Source organism: Eurypyga helias, unplaced genomic scaffold (genome assembly GCF_000690775.1).
Source record: "Eurypyga helias isolate BGI_N326 unplaced genomic scaffold, ASM69077v1 scaffold14243, whole genome shotgun sequence".
In the NCBI taxonomy this organism is placed as follows: Eukaryota; Metazoa; Chordata; class Aves; order Eurypygiformes; family Eurypygidae; genus Eurypyga; species Eurypyga helias.
This window is the reverse complement of record NW_010241961.1, coordinates 9,657-28,663: the sequence shown is the minus strand read 5'-3', so window position 1 is coordinate 28,663 and position 19,007 is coordinate 9,657. Positions and strand designations below refer to the sequence as shown.

The following is a 19,007-nucleotide window of genomic DNA, read 5'->3' as shown; positions in this document are numbered from 1 at the left end:
TGCTGGCTATTATCTCCTTTTATTCCACAATACTTGCGGAGTCCTTCAGAAAATGCCAGTATATTTGAGAGAGATTATGTTTCTTTGCAAAAGCAGTTTGACTCTTCCAAATGCTGTACATACTATTGTGACTTCTGACTCTAGTTTACGTTTTCTGTGAACTTACACATTATTGATGTTAGTTTTTTAAATACACGTGCCTATAGCACTGTTCCATCCAGTTTTTAATCATGTCATCAAATGGGTTCAATGAAAGACAAATTTGCCACCTCTTGCAGCAGCTATTCCACAATAGTTCCAATCCTAGATGGAATATATTTTTAAAATAGCATTGTCGCGACTGCTGTTTCTTCTTTTTACATTTTAGCTGTCCCTTTTCCACCAACGCATCGGTTGACATCTGAAGAAGTGTTTGACACAGATGGAAGACCAAGGGTTGACATTTTGAAGAACCATTTGATAAAAGAAGGTCGAGTGGATGAAGAAATTGCACTTAGAATCATCAATGAGGGTGCTGCAATATTAAGGAGGGAAAAAACTATGATAGAAGTCGAAGCTCCAATTACAGGTAATATCTCTAGGTAATTTCACTCATAATTAAATTTGAAAAAAATCCAGATTTTTTCAGTAGTAGAGTTTATCTTAAAAATTGCTAAAACAAAATTTCTGTATAATCTTACTGTATTATCCTTCACACCTGCATTTGCTTCACAGTACTCAAATGGTCTGAAAAAATATGCTGTACATTATTTTGCAAAATGAAGGTGTTAAACCTATTGGAAAAAAACCCAGTATGATTGGTATTAAAATGACAAAATGGAAAGTAGTTAAATGCTGTTAAGCACTGGAAAGTGTTGAAAGATTGTTTTAGTATCTTTAACTCACTGGGACCAGCTCCACTGTAATACAAAACTGACTTTTAGGGTTTGTTGGAGTATTTTCATTGTTAGACTAATTCTAGATCTGTTTGACCTGGAGAAGGGTGGAATTGCTGATCTTTACTGCTTTTATTTATAAACAATCCAGACTTATTAAGAACAGTTTACATTCTATATCTGTTACTTATGATAATGAAAGTAGATTTGATTTTTGTGTTCAAATCAGATTTTCTTTCATTTGAATATGTTTTCTTCTAAATGGACTTACATAAGATCAGTGTCTGAAAAGCTTCTTTTAGGGCATCAGCTTGCTTTAATTTGTTAGTATCGAGTGATATGAAATGAAAACGTTTGAACAGTACATCATTATTACTGACATTTTAAAAAATAAAGAATGATTGAAATAGTGGAAACCACTAACTGACTGTCTGAAGTCGGAGTCTTTCTGAAGCTGTAGATAAAGCTCCAAACTACAGTGTTGTCTGTATGCTTAGAATTTTTGTATTTTCATTTATTCAGGTAGTTACCTAGAGCTGCTGGTATACTGGCAGCTGAAAAAGAAGGAAAGTTCTTGCAGTGTTTGAGTGGAAATCTTAGGATAAGAGACATAAAAGAAGACATGCTCAATTTAGTCTAATATTTTGTAGATCACGTTGACAAATGATCTGCTCAAAGGGAATAAAAACCTTTAAAGTCTTGTGTGCCATATCCAATCTTTCTTTCCAAAATTAGAAATTTTTTTTCCCCAAAACCAATTTACTGATAAACTAGCGTTAGAAGATGCTGTTCATCAGTCAGCAAGTGACATTTTGCATCAACGGAAGGCATAGTCTCTCAAATTCCTGTTAATTGATATCAGCAATACCTCATGCAGAAGCGAGAAGGCAGCTCCTGGCTTCCATTGAGCTGGGAACTCCTGTGGGAATGAGGACTTAGGAGCAGCTGTCTCTTCTGTACATTTTTTAAGTTTTTTTTTTAATGGCCTGGCTTTTCTGTATGCTCTTCCAAGTCTTCCCATCTGCTGTCTTTGGCACTTCTGCCTTAGGTTGCTGACCACTGGTCTCGTCCTGTCTCATATTCTAAAAACACAAGAAAAATACACTGTTGAAATAGTGAACATGATTATTTGAAGGAGAAAAGTAACTGAGCAAAGAGAAGATAGGATGATATTAAAAGATATGTTAGCCTGAGTCAGAAGCAAAAGGACAGAGCAAATTGTTGCAAAGCAGCAGGCGTTTTCAAAACACACGTACCGAGGAGAATTTGCAAAGATACTGAAGGGGCTGGGGAGGAGTGTAAAGAGCTGCTGACAACTTTCAAGGCCTCAATGCTCAGTACATTAACTGTGTTTGAAAAATCTTCCACAATCTGCTAGACTCAAACAGGGCTGTCATCAGTGTTCTCACAGGTAGTGAGGACAGCATCTCAATGAAAAGCAAGGGAAGAAGCTTCAAAACCATCTGGTTATTCCTGCTTTATACCTGCCTTTCCTCTTAGTAGACCTACATTGTGGCTGTTAACTATAACTTAGTGACTTTTCTGTTAGATGTTTTTAAATTAATTTGAACAAAATTTTTGCTTGCAGTGTGTGGTGATATTCATGGCCAGTTCTTTGATCTAATGAAGCTGTTTGAAGTGGGAGGATCACCTGCTAACACAAGATACCTCTTCCTCGGTGACTATGTAGACAGAGGTTATTTTAGTATAGAGGTAACTGAATATATTAATCTGTTTTGTCCTGAATTTTTCTAAAAGCACGCTTTCGTGGAGGTTTTCAAATGAAATTTTAGGTCTGCTTTAACATGTGAATGTGCTCTGCCTTGCTGTGCTTTCTCCTCTTTGGCCTGTTGACAGGAGGATATTGACCAGCTCTTTGGACTGTCCTGTTGAAATCACCACACTTACTCATTTTTCCTCCTTTTGGTTTAGTTAGTTTTTAAAAAGTTGAATTCTGTAGCATTGTTATACATAATTCTGCTTCTCTGGTAAAATGCAGGAAGGTGTGTTTGTATGGTTTTGGAGAACAGGTGAGTCATGACTGGAAGGTCTTTTTATTTATTCTAGCTGTTTATAAAGTAGATCATTTAACTTACGTACTAAAATGGTTTTTAATAATTATTAATGTTTTTCTTTACTAAAATTCTGAGGGCGATTACAGATATTCCCTATGGATGACCTGTGTTTCTGCCATTAATTTTTCAGGTATTTTGAATTCAAATAATTTTTAATTTTCAGCATGTTTATTAAGTATGCTGCTTTCCAGAAATACTCATTTATTCATATCAGTTACTTTCAGAGCTATGAGTTTGAAGTTAATTATTCTTCTGGAGACAGCTAGGGAAGTGCCTCAGCTTGGGATCTTTTCATAGATCAAATCTAATAGCGTGGCATACTCTTTGTATGATACTTCATTTCTATATTAACATTATGCTGTTCTCATAACATGTGTGAGTATACACTGTGATGGGCATGCGCAGTGCCTTTTGGGGTTGTTAGGGATGGTAGGCAAAGAGGAGATGCAGCAAGAGTGATTGCCTCAAAGTCATTTATAAGGAAAAATTTCAATAGGCATTCTCTATTTAATAATTCGTTCATCATGGCCTGTTCTTGATGAGTACAAATAATGTAACTGTCCTTGAAAAGCACATTTACGTGGCAGCGATGTATGTTAATATATCAAAACTGGTGTGAAAGCTTTCTGACCATTAATTACACTTAGGAAAACTTTCAAACAATAGATGTTCTTGAATATATTCATAAGAATGGGCTCTTTTTTTTCCTCATATGATTTTAATTTTAATGTAATATTTGGCATGCTAAATATACTTGATGAATATGTGAAGATATGCTAAATATACTCTTGAAAACCACTTCAGAGTTCTTAAAAGGCTTGTCTTTCTTCATTGAGATAATCTGCTCTCTTCTGCTCTGAGTGGCTGTTGGAACATCAGTGAAGTACATGGCAGATTATCTGAATGAAGCTGAATTGCTGCAAGTGCATGGAGGTGGGGCTGTGCTTTGTGGTCCTGTTGAGAAAGAAGAGTAGTAGTACATGAAAATCAGCCACTTGTTCTCAACATTAACATTAAAAAAAAAATTCCTACTTAAGTTTTGCCTTAATTAACATTTAGGATGTTTAAGTTGACCTCCAGGAGTTTTAGTATGTGGTTACTTTAAAATCTTTCTTAGTGATTCAAAATGTTTGGTAAAATATTTGACTTCTCTCAAAAAAGTGAAGGTTAAGTGTTCTAAAAATGTACAAACAGTGATTGTATACAACAAACAGCTGGGAATCAAGATGGAGTCCTTCACAAAGCATGTGCAGACTCTTCTTTCCTGTACTGGAAGTAAGTGGATATAGGGAACTCTGACATTTGTCTGTCTGTAATTAATAATAAAAAATAAATACGCTAGTACAGGAAAGCTTAAAAAAAAAACCCAACCCAAACATTCTTTCTATACTTAATAGGTAGCATGCTTGAGAATGTGTAAATCTTAGCAGTTCAATCAAATGTGGTATCCTTTTACTGAAAGGAAAGTGTTTTGCTGCTTTTCTATTACCTGTCTTTAGGATTGCCAGCTTGCATAAATTTTTCATACAAACAGACTTAGCTAAAACCATTCACAACTGTAGAATTTGCCAAATTAGTTCATGTATTCGTTTGATGCTAAGCAGTTATTTTGTAAGAAACTGATTATGCTCTCTGCTGGGAAATAGTTTTGAAGAGTCTGGGGACTTTGCAACATGCCAGGATATTTTAGAGTTACAGAAACATTGGAAAGCAAGTGGTATCATTAGGAAAATGATTTTTCATATTTTTACTAAGAATTAAGAAAATGTCAGTAATTAGCTGACACAATAGAAGTCTTTGATGTATTTCTCCGTGTTTGCTGTGTTTTTTAAAAGTTCCTTTGTTTTCTTCCTTCCTTCATGTGCTTGCTGTTCTACACAGAATTACTTTGAAGAATGATAGCTTCAGGGTACTCATATTGATTAAGAACAATAAGAATAATAATAACAACTTGCAGGTGACTTCAGTGTAGTCCAAAACTTCTGGGTTTTTGAGAATCCTGTGCTCTGTTAAAAATACAAGAATCAGATTTGAAATTTAAGAAATACATTTTGGGCACTCAAGACTGCTGGGTGGTAACAGACTCTGAAGTGAAGAAATTCTGCGTGTTCTGGAGCTCTGTCCTCGACTCTGTTCACTGCTGATGTGGCAATAATGATACATGGAAACTTAGTATGACTCTTTGAATTTGCTGCTTGAACACTAAATATTAAACAACCAGCTTTTGGGAGGGGGGAAGTGGTTTACTCTGTCCATTCTTAGTTTAAAAAGTCTCCAAGTGATGTAGCTGACTTTAATGTAAATATTTTTGTGATTTTTTTTTAAAATCTCTTTATATCTGCTTAATAAATATCTGCTTTCCTTTTAATGCCAGTTTTTAGACTCATACTGTAAAATCAGATTTTAGGCACAAACACATACATTATTTGTCTCGATGAAAATGTTCTGCAGTATAATTCTGCTGATATTATTTTATTATTAACTGTCCAGTAAATATAAATATTTTTTCAGCATTGTGTGGCTGTTCTTAAGAAAAACAATAAGTAATTTGCATAACTCATGTTGAGAACTGGACTCGGGGAAGTAGTGCTGTGTTGTAAAGTTGCACATTAGGCTGTACGTGCTTTTGAAGCTGTTAACATTCTTACTCAATGTTTCTCATTAATAATTTTTAAAGTTCCTATAGTGTATTTTACTGGGTATCTTTGTTTTTCAACAGTGTGTGCTGTACTTATGGGTCCTGAAAATTCTCTACCCAAGCACATTATTTCTTTTGAGGGGCAACCATGAATGCAGACACCTAACAGAGTATTTTACCTTTAAGCAAGAATGTAAGTAGTGTCTAGTAATGTATAGTTAGCTTACTTCCAACCTGCTGATCTGTGGTCTGTCATTTTGCTTGAGAGATGTTTGTCTGTTAGTTTAATTAAGGTCATGCAAACATTTGGAGGCCCCACTGACTTCTGTAGAATTGCTTGCAGTTAAGTGTGCATTGGAGTACAGACTGCTATCTGTGAAGATAGATTATGGGATAAATTTTGATCTATCAATCCTGATTTTAAAATTCTGGACACAAGAGGGTTATTTTGCTGTCTTGGCTATAACTGGGAATGTGAAGTAGCTTGCTGAGCAGTATTGCAGAGCTAGTAAAAAACCCTACTGCCGAGTAATTTTTCCATTTGGGGAATTGATTTCAACTGTACTAGTAAGGTAACTCTTTTGGTGATGTAAGCTGTTCTACTGTTTGCAGGCTTGTGCAAGTATTGATCCAGTGATAAATGGATCATTTGCCCTGGTAAAACCCTCTTTGATGTAGGTAAAAGTGATCTAAATGTAATCTATAAGCAGTTCTTAGCTTTTTGCTGTAAATTGAGAAATCAGAAACGTCTCAGTGGTATATTACACTGAAGTATGCTGTATGATTGTAAAATGCAAAATTATTCTGTGATTAAAACAAACAAACAAACAAAACCAACCAAACAAAAAACCCCACAAACACGCACAACCAAAAAAACCCCAAAACCAAGAATAGTTTTTTACACACTTGAGATAGAAGAAGAAGAAATGAAAGAAGTTTAGTTCTGGAAGAGAATATGTCTTAGAAATGTGCTTGCTTTTGTGGTATTTGGAAATGCTTGTTTAAACCAAAACCTGTTCATTGCTTTGGGTTTTTTTAGGCATGCACTTTGAGATTGGCTCTTATGATTGTGATCCACTAGATTACTTCTTCCATCTAATATGGATTTCATAATCTTTTATATTTTCTTTCTTGCAGGTAAAATAAAGTACTCAGAAAGAGTCTATGATGCTTGTATGGAAGCTTTTGATTGTCTCCCTCTTGCTGCTCTTTTAAATCAACAGTTTCTTTGTGTTCATGGTGGACTTTCACCAGAAATTAATACACTAGATGACATTAGGAGAGTGAGTATTTTGTGTGCTTGAAAATAAGTGGAAATACAGATGCTGTATGCTCTGATGCTATACAAAGTCATGTTTGTGAAATTGTCAGTAAATTGTTTTCTGTTCTTGTCTCTTTGGGAAGTGTAAATCAGGAACTGAAATGTAGGCTAAGCAGTATCATAATTAAAAACTCTTGGATTATCTAGTAATTTTCAATTAGTAGACCTCATTGGGACAGCTGGGGCTGTTACAAAACATACACACAAAACCCCCTAAAAACTCCACATGGTTTCCAGAGACAGGTAATACACGGTAAAGAGATTCATATCCAGTCAAAATTGTGCTTTATATTTATTTCTGGGTAAAAGCTAGAATATTAGCATGGCTTTCAGGACAAAACTCTCACAAGTTAACATCACATTTCAGTTACTCTTGTATTTCTTTAAAAACTGGGGTTTTTTAACTTTCTTGATGATGTGGGTTTTGATTTTGAAAGCGTGTGAAATTGAAGTATTTAATAGAAATTCAGATTGCTATTTAAAATGGCAGATCTGGTAGGCATTTGAATAACAGCTGTGGAGTGCCTCACTGTCGTAAATGTGCCGAGTATATTGGAAAGAAGAATGAAAACAAGTTTTAAATAGTACACAATGGGAACACTAAATAGTCATGTGCAATTTAAAGGGAAGATTGTGATGACATGAGGTGTCTGTTTGTAGTAACTTGGTTTCAGCCTGCTGATGTCAGGTGAAGGTTGTATCAGATGAGAATTTTCAAACTCAATTGCTTTCTGTGTGTACTCCTTTTTCGCTTGTTTTAGTTAACTGAGCATGACTGCTTCATTTGGAAATCAAAACCATTCCTGATACGATTAGTAACAGCTTAAGTGTAGCTGATTTTACCTTTAAATATAAATGGATAGTTCTAAGAAAGCTTTGGTATTAAGGATGGGAGAATAAAAATGTTTGTCCACATACAGAGAAAAGTATGTGGGGACCTATTTCAAAAAAGATCTTGTGCTGGTTTTTCAGATCTAAGTATCAGAGAGAAGGAAAAAGTGTGTCCCTAATTTGGTTTTATAGTATATAAATATTGGTGGCCCATTTTGTTTTTTATTTTCATTTATTGTATTTCTCATTTTCTTGGAATTTTCTCCATTACTTGTGCTCCATTTTTCTTTTTTACCTCTCCCTCTCCTCAGATTTATAGGCTGCTGACCAGCTGAATCTCATTTCTGAATTCATCAGGGTTTTTTTGTACTGACTGGGCCATTTCAGAGGTTGGAATGTCAGCTTATTTCACTTACAGGTATTACACTGCTAAGCAGAATGATGTGAGAGGAGAAGAAAATGGTAGAAACAGAGAGGAGCCGTTACTGAGCTACTACAAGCTCAGTAGTGTAAGTGGGAAAATGTACTGAGGCACATTGCATTTTTGGAGCAAATACTAATGTGTGCAGAAATCTATGCATTGTGCAGAGAGGAGAAGTAGGAAAGCAAAGCAAGTAAATGGTGCCATTCTCCCAAGGCCATAACATTTCTCACATTACAGCTGAAATGAAACATGGTCAGAGCTTTTTGGACAGTATTGCAAAGGAAGCACAGTCTAGAAAAACATTTTGGAAAGCCACTGTTGTAATAAGATTATGATTCATTTTTCTTTTAGTCTCAGTCTTGCAGCTAATCATGTCTCAAAGTGTCAAGTCAGTTTAATTAAAAGGTAATCTTGTCATCTTGGCCTCTATTTTCATTTGTGCTTCTATAATACTCAAGGCTACGTTAGGATGAAATATAAGCTTTTATGTTTATACATATGTACAAATCTGCATTGTGTATTGCTTCTGATGAAAGCCACATTTATAACTATAGGGCAGTGTTATTAAAACTGGGTTTTGGGCCTTTTTTGTTTTTTTGAGAATCACATGGTAACTTGGAAAAGGCACTTTACATGGGTTGGCAGCAGCTTCAATAGCTGCATTAGACCTTGGCATGCACTGATGATGTAAATGTATTTAAATTAAATTAAATGGGTGACGTGAAATGCTCTTTCTAACAACAGCATATACTTGTAGAAGTGTGGTGTGTGAAATTATTTCTGTAAACAGTTGAGACAACTGTATAATATTGCAAGCCTTCTGGTTTGTTAGCAGAAGTTCTTACTAAGAAGAGGTCGTTTCTGCAAACGTGTAGGCATCTAGTGTAAGAAGGGAAATCACAGGTCTATAAACAGTATAGCCATCATCTAAGAAAAAAGAAAAATTCTGTGCAGGTGCAATTTCTTCTGTATGAAGACTTCTGTCAGTATTATTGACATTCAGGAAGGTGATTAAACTACACAAATTAAATAGTTGGTTTTGCTGGCATAAACTAATTTCCAGTAGAGGACAGCTATGACAGTAAAGCCTAACCAGAAATATTGCTGCAAGTGCTTCTTATTTCTGGGAAAAGGGAAGTTTGTGAAAATCTCACTAGTCCAATTTTTATTCTCTGAGCTTCATTTACACAAATATTCTGATTGTGTTGGTAAAAGTGGCTGTTTCAGACTCATGTCCATCTACTTAGAGATGCTGTTTATTGCATTTCAGTTACACTGCCAAGACTTTTGCTGAAACAAAAGTCCAGAAATTGTGATTTATAAAGAGGGAAATGTCCAAATAAGATTACAGGGATGTGTAATTTAAAGAGGACAGACAGAATTTTCTTCCTCATTTACAACAGATGGTCATTCTTTTGTTTAGTTCTTGGTGATACTGAGGCTTGATCAGCAAAGTGCCTTCAAATCTATGGGGGCACTACTGGGAGGAATACTTTGTTTCCTATCTGTGGTCTGCTGAAATTCCCTTTTCTTTAGTAGTATGTAAGGTGACTGATACTCTTCACTGGCCTTCACATTGTTTTTAGGGATTTACTGTGTGGTAATTCTCAGGAAAATTAGGACAGATTAATTAAAACTTGTGTCTGTGTATTCAAGTATGTGAAACTTTGTGAGGGTCTTTTGCTACAAATGTAAAGTAGTTTTAATTTGCTGTATCTTAATCCACCTACAAGGTTTTGCTTCTCCTGAATTTGAACAGCCACGTGGAGTGTTAATGCACTTCAGTTTAGTAGCTCTGACTGCACAGGACCTAGAAATTAATGCTGATTTAAATATCTTTTATGGTATGTATTGAAAAATATACCGCCGATTTTTTTAGGTACTGTTTTAGCATCAGGTGTAGTGATTCTCATTCTTGAATAAACTCCTCTTTGCTGGTTACCTTATTCACGTTTAGAAATATGTGAAGCTAATTTGTATTGAGATTCTGTTTTGCTGTAGCCACAACATATTCAGAAATAGTTCATCAGTAACAAGTGTTTTGAATTGACTCTTGTCCTTTGTTAACTCTTGCTGTCCCCATGTAGAGAAACCTGTAAGTTAATTATTCTGATTTGATATGTGCAGTCTGGGTTGAGTAGCTTACAGTGACATTTCCTTAAATTTTGAGATGTCTTGAGTACCATGCCAGTTGGTAGGCTGTCTAGTGAAGGAAACACTGGTTTGGTGTGTATGTAAGTATATTTATTTTTTCACAAACAGACCTCCTTGCTTCAAGAAATGGCTATGTTATCGTTGCAGTGTTAGGAGAAAATCATTTGGGAGAGAGGTGTCTTGCTTGCAGCAACCAAAAATTTTTATTTATTACGTTTCTATCCCTTTGGCCAAAGTCATAAGGAAAGTTCTTGAATAATAACTCAAGAACATTTCTTAGAAATGCTTTCTGGACTTTCAGCCTTCTGTGTTGCAGGAAACGTCAGTCGGCAAACAGTTGAATCTTCCTTGTGTGAATGCTTCTGTTAGCTTCTGGACCCAAATTTACTGCTGGAGGTTTAGAAACTTGATGGTTTAATCTACAGAAATTCAGGTACTTGCAGAAGTTGATGGACTGACTTCTTCAATCTGGAAGAAATATTCCATATCGGGTTTATCATCCAGTGTGGGAAATGTTAAACCACTGGATTTTTAATATTGATTAAATTCCAACAACAACTTCAGTTAATACCTGCCTTGCCATTATCTGGCAGGAATTTGTAAAGATCTGGACCTCTCCACTTATGTTACAGGTGGCAGCCTCGGGAGCTCTGATTTTCCAGGGCATGAGTGAGCTTGGCACTACTGCTGGTTCCATATTTGAATGGATTCCTATGGACCGTTAGACTCAAATTCACCAGGTGCTCACCAAACCTCCCTTCGAACCTGTCATGAAGAGTTAAGTGTTCTCTAGTACCATCAAACTCATCATCTTTGGTATGGGAGGTAAAGTGAGATAAATGCACTGTCCATCAAAGAACTGTTCCTACATTTCTTGGATAAAATCATCTTGTGAACAAACTCCAGCTACATAGAGATCAAATAAACTTTACATTGAAACTGGGATATCTAATTTCATTTCTGGGACATCAGAGATTAATTGACCGTTACTTACTTAAGCAGGGTGTTCTCCTTTTACCTTAACAACTGCGCTGTCCTTCTTGCCTCTGCCCCTTTTCACCGTGGTTACTAGGAAAGTTGCAGGCTGCTGAAGCAGGTTGTTTCCAAGTGGAAATCTGTAAAGAAGCAGCTAGAGAAGAGAAAACAAAGACAGACGTCTCCCAAAATGCTTATGGCCCATTACACCAGGGCTAGAGCTGAGAAATAAAACCTGTGTGAAAGAAGTCTAAGATCGCTAAGCAGTCACGTCTTCATTACATTGTTAAACAATCCATTATGGAGAAGGGTGGTTCAGGGCTTTTTTTGGTTGGGTGGGGTTTTTTTTTCTTTTATTATATGGTATATTTAGTCTCTTTTAGTCTGTGCTAATTAATCATGCTTTTCTTTTATCATTCCTGTTTTCTGTACTGTTTCTCTTTGCTAATTCCTGGTAGTGTCTCCAGATTGGTAGATATGGCATGTGCATGAAAAAGGACCATTTTGTTCCTTGTCTGTAACTTGACCTTGTATTACACATATCCATCAGTCTGGAATTGCTCTCTCTTCTTTTTACAACTAATAAATCTTATTGCTCTTAACAGGTTTGGTTCTTTTGGCATGCCCTCTGCCTTATTTCATGAGGAGGAGAGGAAAAAAATATACAGAAACTACTTCTCTTTGATATGGTTGGGATTTATTCTAAAAACGCTTGGTATTGATGGATATGTAGTTTAACAAACGTGTAAAATTTACCGATTTAATATTCAAAGAGTCTTTGTGCTGTTGCCTTTTCTTGAACAGTTAGATAGATTCAAAGAGCCTCCAGCATTTGGACCAATGTGTGACTTATTGTGGTCAGACCCTTCAGAAGATTTTGGAAATGAAAATTCCCAAGAGCATTTTAGTCACAATACAGTCAGAGGATGCTCGTACTTTTATAGGTGAGTGTGCTGTGAACTTTTTCACGTGTAAATGCTGACTCTTGCTGCCTGTTTTAAGATAATTTCTTTTACTCATAGTTGTTTTCATTTCACAGCTATCCAGCAGTTTGTGAATTTTTGCAAAATAATAATTTGTTGTCAATCATTAGAGCGCATGAAGCACAAGATGCAGGGTGAGTACTTTGTGTCCTTCAAGAAATTATTCACGGTGTAAAATAAAAATTAATTGCTTATTGCTGTAAGATGTAAAATAATCTGTTTGGTTTTGCAGTTATAGAATGTACAGGAAAAGTCAAACCACAGGGTTCCCATCATTAATAACAATTTTTTCAGCACCTAATTACCTGGATGTCTACAATAACAAAGGTAAGAACTTGTTACTAATATGAAATAAAAATGTCTTACTAGATAAGTAATCTAATATCAACAGGTTTTTGCCGGGTAAGAAATTAAAGGACAAAAAAACCCTATTAATAGAAGTTTTATTATGAAGAAAGGCACATGACATAAATGACAACCTCCTATAAGAGTACCTTGAAGCACAAGTGTGGACAAACGTTGCCCTTCTAAAAGTTGTTGCTGTTTAGTGCTTATGAATGTATCGCCTGGTGTTTTCCAGTCGGGCAAGGCTTTCTTGTGCTGTGAGTTTTCACTCCTCTGGTTGTCTGGAGTTTGTGAACTTATGAAGGAAGGGAGGAAGCATTGATCAGCAGCCTGTGCATAAGGTAGTTTGTGTCATGGCACCTGAGAGTCAAATTATGTGTGGCTGCACTCCAAGAATGTGAGTTGCAGTAGGTACCTTCATGGAGAAAACCAGAACCCACCGTGCTTATAAATAGGTGGTCACTGAGGAGCAAATAAGACATGGAAAGTGTGTGTTTTGTGGTGGTACAGGCCGCATTGGCCATGTGTGGGGAATCAAGAAAGAGCATGTACGGATCACCATTGGAAATCTTATTAGGGAGGTGTGAAACAGAAGGAATTATTTTTTTTTTGTCCATCCTCTGCTTAAGATGAAGTGGCACAGGAGAAGCATGCTTAATAGCGTGGAAAAAGATTCACAAGACAGAATGACAGAGAAAAGCTTAGATGAGAACAAAGTTCAGGAACAAATTATTAAAAATACAGCCTGCTGATACTCAATATGACATTAAAGGATGGCATTTCAAGTGTGTGGTGAATGAAAGATCTCCAAATGTTCAAATAGTGTTCCTTTGAAACCAAGACCTCTCTTCTGTGTAATACAATGCATTTTTTTCCAACCACCTCCAAAGAACCGTTTATGTAGGGTGATTAACTGTATGAAGGAAAAGATGAGCTGTTGTTACTTGCACTGATTGTAAATTAAAGGAGAAATAAAAATAGCTTCAACTGGCTTTTTACATTTTTTTTCACCATCTCTGTGGATATTGCTTTTTAAGAATTATTTTTCACATCAGCTATTCCCAGTGTAATGCAAGCCTAAGTATAGAAAAATGCAATCAATGCTTATTTAGCTTTAGAATGCTTCTGTTCCTCTGTGCTTCCCCTTCTCCCTCTTCTGGATTTCTATTGTTTTACTCCAGGATTACAATGTGGGAAGACACGTGAATAAAACTTGATTCTGGATATAGCCTTGTCCTTTTCAGGACCTTTTAAAATCTTTGTTCATTATAATAGAGATCTATAGTAGACCTAGAGACCTATAATAGGGTAGTACAGAACTATATTGACATGTAACAATTCCTTAAATTGCAACATACGCAATGAAAATCCAAAGTTCTCCATTAGAAATCTGTCTGGTAAATACTGTGAAGAAGAATGGAGTATCGGGGATTATTTTGTCCAAAGTGTAATATACACCAAAGTGTAAAAAAACCAAACCTGTGACTTTACGTTTGTGATGCTCACAAGTTTTAAACAGCGTTTTCAAAATTCTGAATTTTATTTTAGCTGCTGTATTAAAATATGAAAACAATGTGATGAATATTCGTCAGTTCAATTGTTCTCCTCATCCTTACTGGCTACCAAACTTTATGGATGTTTTCACATGGTCTTTGCCATTTGTTGGAGAAAAAGGTAGGCAAAACTTACACATCAATGAATTTCTTTCCTGTTTTTCCCAGATTGATGTTAGAAAGATTTAAAAAAACCCACCTTATTTACCAATGAGAGATTAATTGCATATTTTTTGTGAAAATGGTTATCTGTATTTGTCTTTATCAGGTAGCATATTTGGTAAAGTTGTTTAACTGATTTGCAGGGGTGGCGTTTGGCATGTAAAAATGCCATTTCTGAGAAAGGATAGACTGAAATACAACTTGTTCTACAGGTTTTGGTTGATTTCTTTGCCTGTTTCAGTCAAGATAGTTAAAACTGCGTCTAAGCAGAGGTTTTAACAGAAAATATAATTTTCATTGAGGATCTATACCTGCATCGTTAAGCAGTACCTCTGAACTGAATTTGAAATTAATATGAAAATTGCTTATATTCTACAAAATGCTGGGTTATCTACATTATTAATCCTGTATATTTATATGTGTAAACTACCTTGAGACGTTCACGTGATGTTTTAACTTTTCTGTATAGATATAACACATTGACCTTCATTAAAGTTAACTTCTTCAGTTTAATTTTTCTTGGGAAAAAAAAAAAAAAGATAATTCAGCACAGATTGGGGTCGTCCCTGTCTCCCCCCCCCCGAGTTGATAACTCTGAATCTAGGACACTGGGGCTCCACATAGTGTACAGTTAAAAAACAATGAGGTTAGAACTGTTTGGGTCTGCTGAAAATCTTTCCATTTTATAAAAGAAATCTGGAAAGCTCTTTAAAGTTCTTTGAAAAGCATTATTGAGATGATATATTTATATAAGCCTCGCTTTCTAGATTTGTTTATATTTTCTTTAACGAGCAGTTAAAACCAAGTAAGTTGGACACTTTTTAGTGTGGTCAACCCACTCAGCTATTTTGTTGCTTTTAAACAGAGGGATCTGGCATTTGAGAGGAGATTTTTGTTTATATCTCGTACGTGACGATGCAATAGATAACCTTCGCTGTTGAGAATGTTAACACTGTTGTATTTTGCTTTTGCTATGATGCTGGTAATGAGACAGCAAGCACTGTTAAATAAATTGCTCATTGGCCCGCTGTATGCTTAAGGCTGCTTTAATCATGGCTGTTGTAGTTTGTCTTGCCTTTGGACAAATACATGCTTCCATTTTTGATGAAGGATAAATTGTCAATATTGTCTGGTCTGCATTGAACAGATCAAAATGAGAATAATTTGGGCTTTTTTTCATGGAAGTAGAGAGTAACTCTTTCTCAAGAATGGAGAAGAATAGCACAGCAGGTAACGCAGGGGTTGTATGGGTTAGTCATGAATATATGTAGACAGCAGTTTGCAGGGTTTTTAACCATCTGACTGAACTTCTGGAATAGTTTTGGTTTTAAGGAAGAGTCTGATATATGTGGGCAAGATTGAGTGGCAGAATAGGGAGACTCTTGGAAAAGAAAATACAAACTTTTTGAGACAAGTTTATGTATCCACTATGCTGGTATTTTTAAGGGTAGTTTGCAAAGAGATGTAATATGCATCACATTTGTACCATAGTATTTTTCTGCTTCAGTGCTTCTGCTACATGCCTGCAGGTGCCAGGAGTGCAATAGCTTTCTCATTTTAAACCTAGATTTGAGCAGTCAAAATGTTTTCATATTTAAGTAAATTTTTGAATGAAGTCTAGTTCAAATACTTATCCTAATGTAAAAATACCCATATACAAGAAGAGAATTCTTATCTGAAAGAACTTCTTGTAAGATAGGAGAGAAAGCTGTGCTGTGTTCTTTGATTGTTAGGTGGTATAATTTTTAGCTGCTTATTTTTCTGGGCTTTTTAAATTCTGTGACATCGCACATCAAGAAAACCACATAGTTTTGAAACGAGATTACTGAGCAATGGCCATGATCCAGGAAGCTCATTCACTGTAGTTGCTGGTGACTGGTTATATCTTGTCTGCATGGAAATGTATAAATTCTATGGGGGACAAATTCAGATTTATTTTTTCCTATACAGTAACAGAAATGTTGGTGAACGTTTTGAGCATTTGCTCTGATGATGAACTGATGACAGAGGGAGAAGATCAATTTGACGGTAGGGGTTACCTTAAGATACATTAATATTTTTAAGAGTAATAACTTGTGAAACAGTAATTAACTTAGACGGGTGTAATACTACCTGGAATTTGAAGAAAATCGCCTTTGAGTTTTTGTTTAGATAATGACACTTTGGGAGGGGTGAGAAGGGAACTATGGTTTTGGTTTTATTATGAAGCAGTAATAGTATCCTTTGCAAATATTCATATCTGATTTCTATTTAAAACTGCAACTTTTTGCAGAAAACTCTCAGAATTTCTTGGCATTTTAAGTTTGAAACATACTAAACATAATTTACTTTAAATATTAGCAAAAGTAAAAGTTCCTAAATTTCTTAATGATTGCTCTTCAATAAAGAGTTGATATAAGTGAAAGTCAGATATAATATTTCCTAAGGCAAAGTACTATACAGAAAGTATGAAATACAAGTTTAAGTCTTGGTGTTTGAGTTTAAAGCATAAAAGTTAGGATAACTTTTATATGTACGTTGTATAATGTGTATTTATGTAATGAATTACATCTTTTTGTCTTGTCAACTGAGATGCAGTAGATTAAGGAGGTGTTTGTAGCATGATGATTAAGAAGTGACATTAACATGAAGACCTAGCATGTCACACCTTGGTTTGTTGGTTGTTTACAGTAGCATTTAATGTCACACCTAAAAGTTTCTCAGACTTGCTTCATTTTATCCAGTAACAGAACTGATTTGGTGGATTGTTTGATGATGGGGGAGGAGGAGGGAAATTTTAGCAGCATTTGAGGAGTGCTAAAGGTCATTTATAAAGATACTAGAGACATGACCCTAGTCTTAATGTTTGCTCACTCCAGTGTTCAAAGTCAGTGGCAGAACAGTGTTGTGCTAGGCAGCTGTGTGTTTTAGATGGGGATGCGTTGGTTATGAGCCACTTGAACTTTGCTGCCAAGTTAGCTTGTTGCCAGAAATATGAACACTTAGTCTCAGATGTGATCCTGCAAACAGTTAACATATGTTTTCCATTCATGTAATTCTACTAAACTGAGCATAAAGCAATTACACCGAGTGTTTGCAGGGTAGGGCGTGGTGGTATTCCCAGACGTTAGGATTTAGGTTGTCCAGCATAAGTGCAGTCATCAGTTGATTGCTTATGCCCTGTCTTTAGTACAATAGTTGCAGTTTCCTAATTTGAATTATTTTATTCTTCTGTCTCCTTTAACAATTTCTTTGCTTGATGCGTCTCTTAATGCCTCCTAGGTACTGTCTACGCTTTATCTTTCTATGTGAATGGATTTTTTTTTTTAACTGTTGACTTTCAAGCTTTCACTTGTTTATCATCAACTTTTAAAATACACTCAACAATTCCACTTCTTGTTCGATGAATGCATTTTTAAATGTTGCAGTTTTCCATTTTATTTTTTCACATTTCTTCTCCATTCCTTCTTTATTACCACTGCCAAGTTAAAGATTTTATTTGTCTCACTCACCTTTTTCTCCATCGTTCACTTCCTTTTTTTCTGGACTCTCCATCTGAAGAGCGACTCATATATGGCAATAAAAAAGGTACAGACCAGACAGGGTAGGAATGTTTTGAAATATGACTTCATGGAACCTGGCACTATACGTACTAATGCAGAAGTTACCTTTCTGCTGAGAGACATATGTAGCATTTGATTATCACCCATTTTGATGGGATGTTTATAAAGGCTTGTGTATTTTGTTATCAGAAGTCATATTCCAAGACATCTGTCTTTCTGTGCATGATTTTTTTTTTCCTCCTTTCTTCCATTCCTTTTTTGTAGAATTTCATTCTTTTCCTATTGCTAAAATTTTATCTTTGGTCCTGCATGTGTAGGGAGCGTTCAGTTGTCTGTCTTGCTCTTTAATAATTTTATTGTGAGCCTTTTTTGAGATTGTGCATGGAATGTGTTTATACAGTGTTCCAAAACCTGGTTTGTATAGTACTTTTAGTTTCCTTCAACTGAGATGTCAAAAAGGTACTTTTTGATTGTATGTACAATTTTGAAGATGGCTAGATACAGCAGCGTACCAATTCACAGCCTATTGGCTGTTTTTCAGAAATTCCAGAGTAGATAATTCTGTGCAGAAAAATTCTTCTGACCATTACTTGCCTAATAATCAATTTGCTCTCAGTATAAATTTGTCACTTTCAGAGAATGTTTCTAATACTGGGGAATGCATTAGATTATAGACATGTTTCCAAAGGTTATGTGGCTTCTTTGGAACATAATGGGTATGAGCGTTTCAGAATTCGTTTCTTGTGCAGGCATTGGGAGTGGAGATGCGAGAGTTCTTTGTCACATCTCCTATAAATTAGGGTGTAATCAAGATCCTCTTCTGGATGCCACCTTACTGTCTCTTCTCTCAACTAACCAGGATTCAGTGCTGCAGCCTCGAGTAACGTGTTTGGCCTTTTGGCTTGGCTGCAATGCTTGTGGAGGGCTGAGGCAGTGAAAGACAGTGGTTAAAAAAACCCAACAAACCCATCCAAGCAAACCATCAAAAAGCCTAACGAACACCAAAACTACCCCAAAACCAGCCTTTCTCATTTTAAGGCGCAGGGACCTACCCAGCACTACCCAAAACATTTTCAGCCTCCACGTTAGAGCTCTGCAGCAGTGTAGCTCCCAAACAGGTGTGGGTAGG

General features: G+C 35.8%; 1 protein-coding gene across 2 annotated transcripts in view; it reads left to right on the top strand.

Moving 5' to 3' along the window:
• The first annotated feature begins 372 nt into the window (after positions 1-372).
• LOC104507590 (serine/threonine-protein phosphatase 2B catalytic subunit beta isoform) overlaps positions 373-19,007 on the top strand; it is a 22,024-nt gene continuing 3,389 nt past the window's right edge. For both annotated transcript variants that reach the window (XM_010148920.1, XM_010148921.1), the window contains exons 1-9: positions 373-568; positions 2,464-2,588; positions 5,670-5,781; positions 6,726-6,871; positions 12,098-12,237; positions 12,333-12,410; positions 12,509-12,603; positions 14,170-14,295; positions 16,287-16,364. In XM_010148920.1, coding sequence (XP_010147222.1) covers positions 541-568; positions 2,464-2,588; positions 5,670-5,781; positions 6,726-6,871; positions 12,098-12,237; positions 12,333-12,410; positions 12,509-12,603; positions 14,170-14,295; positions 16,287-16,364 — 928 coding nt within the window. In that variant the 5' untranslated portion in view covers positions 373-540. The remainder of the gene's footprint in view (positions 569-2,463; positions 2,589-5,669; positions 5,782-6,725; positions 6,872-12,097; positions 12,238-12,332; positions 12,411-12,508; positions 12,604-14,169; positions 14,296-16,286; positions 16,365-19,007) is intronic.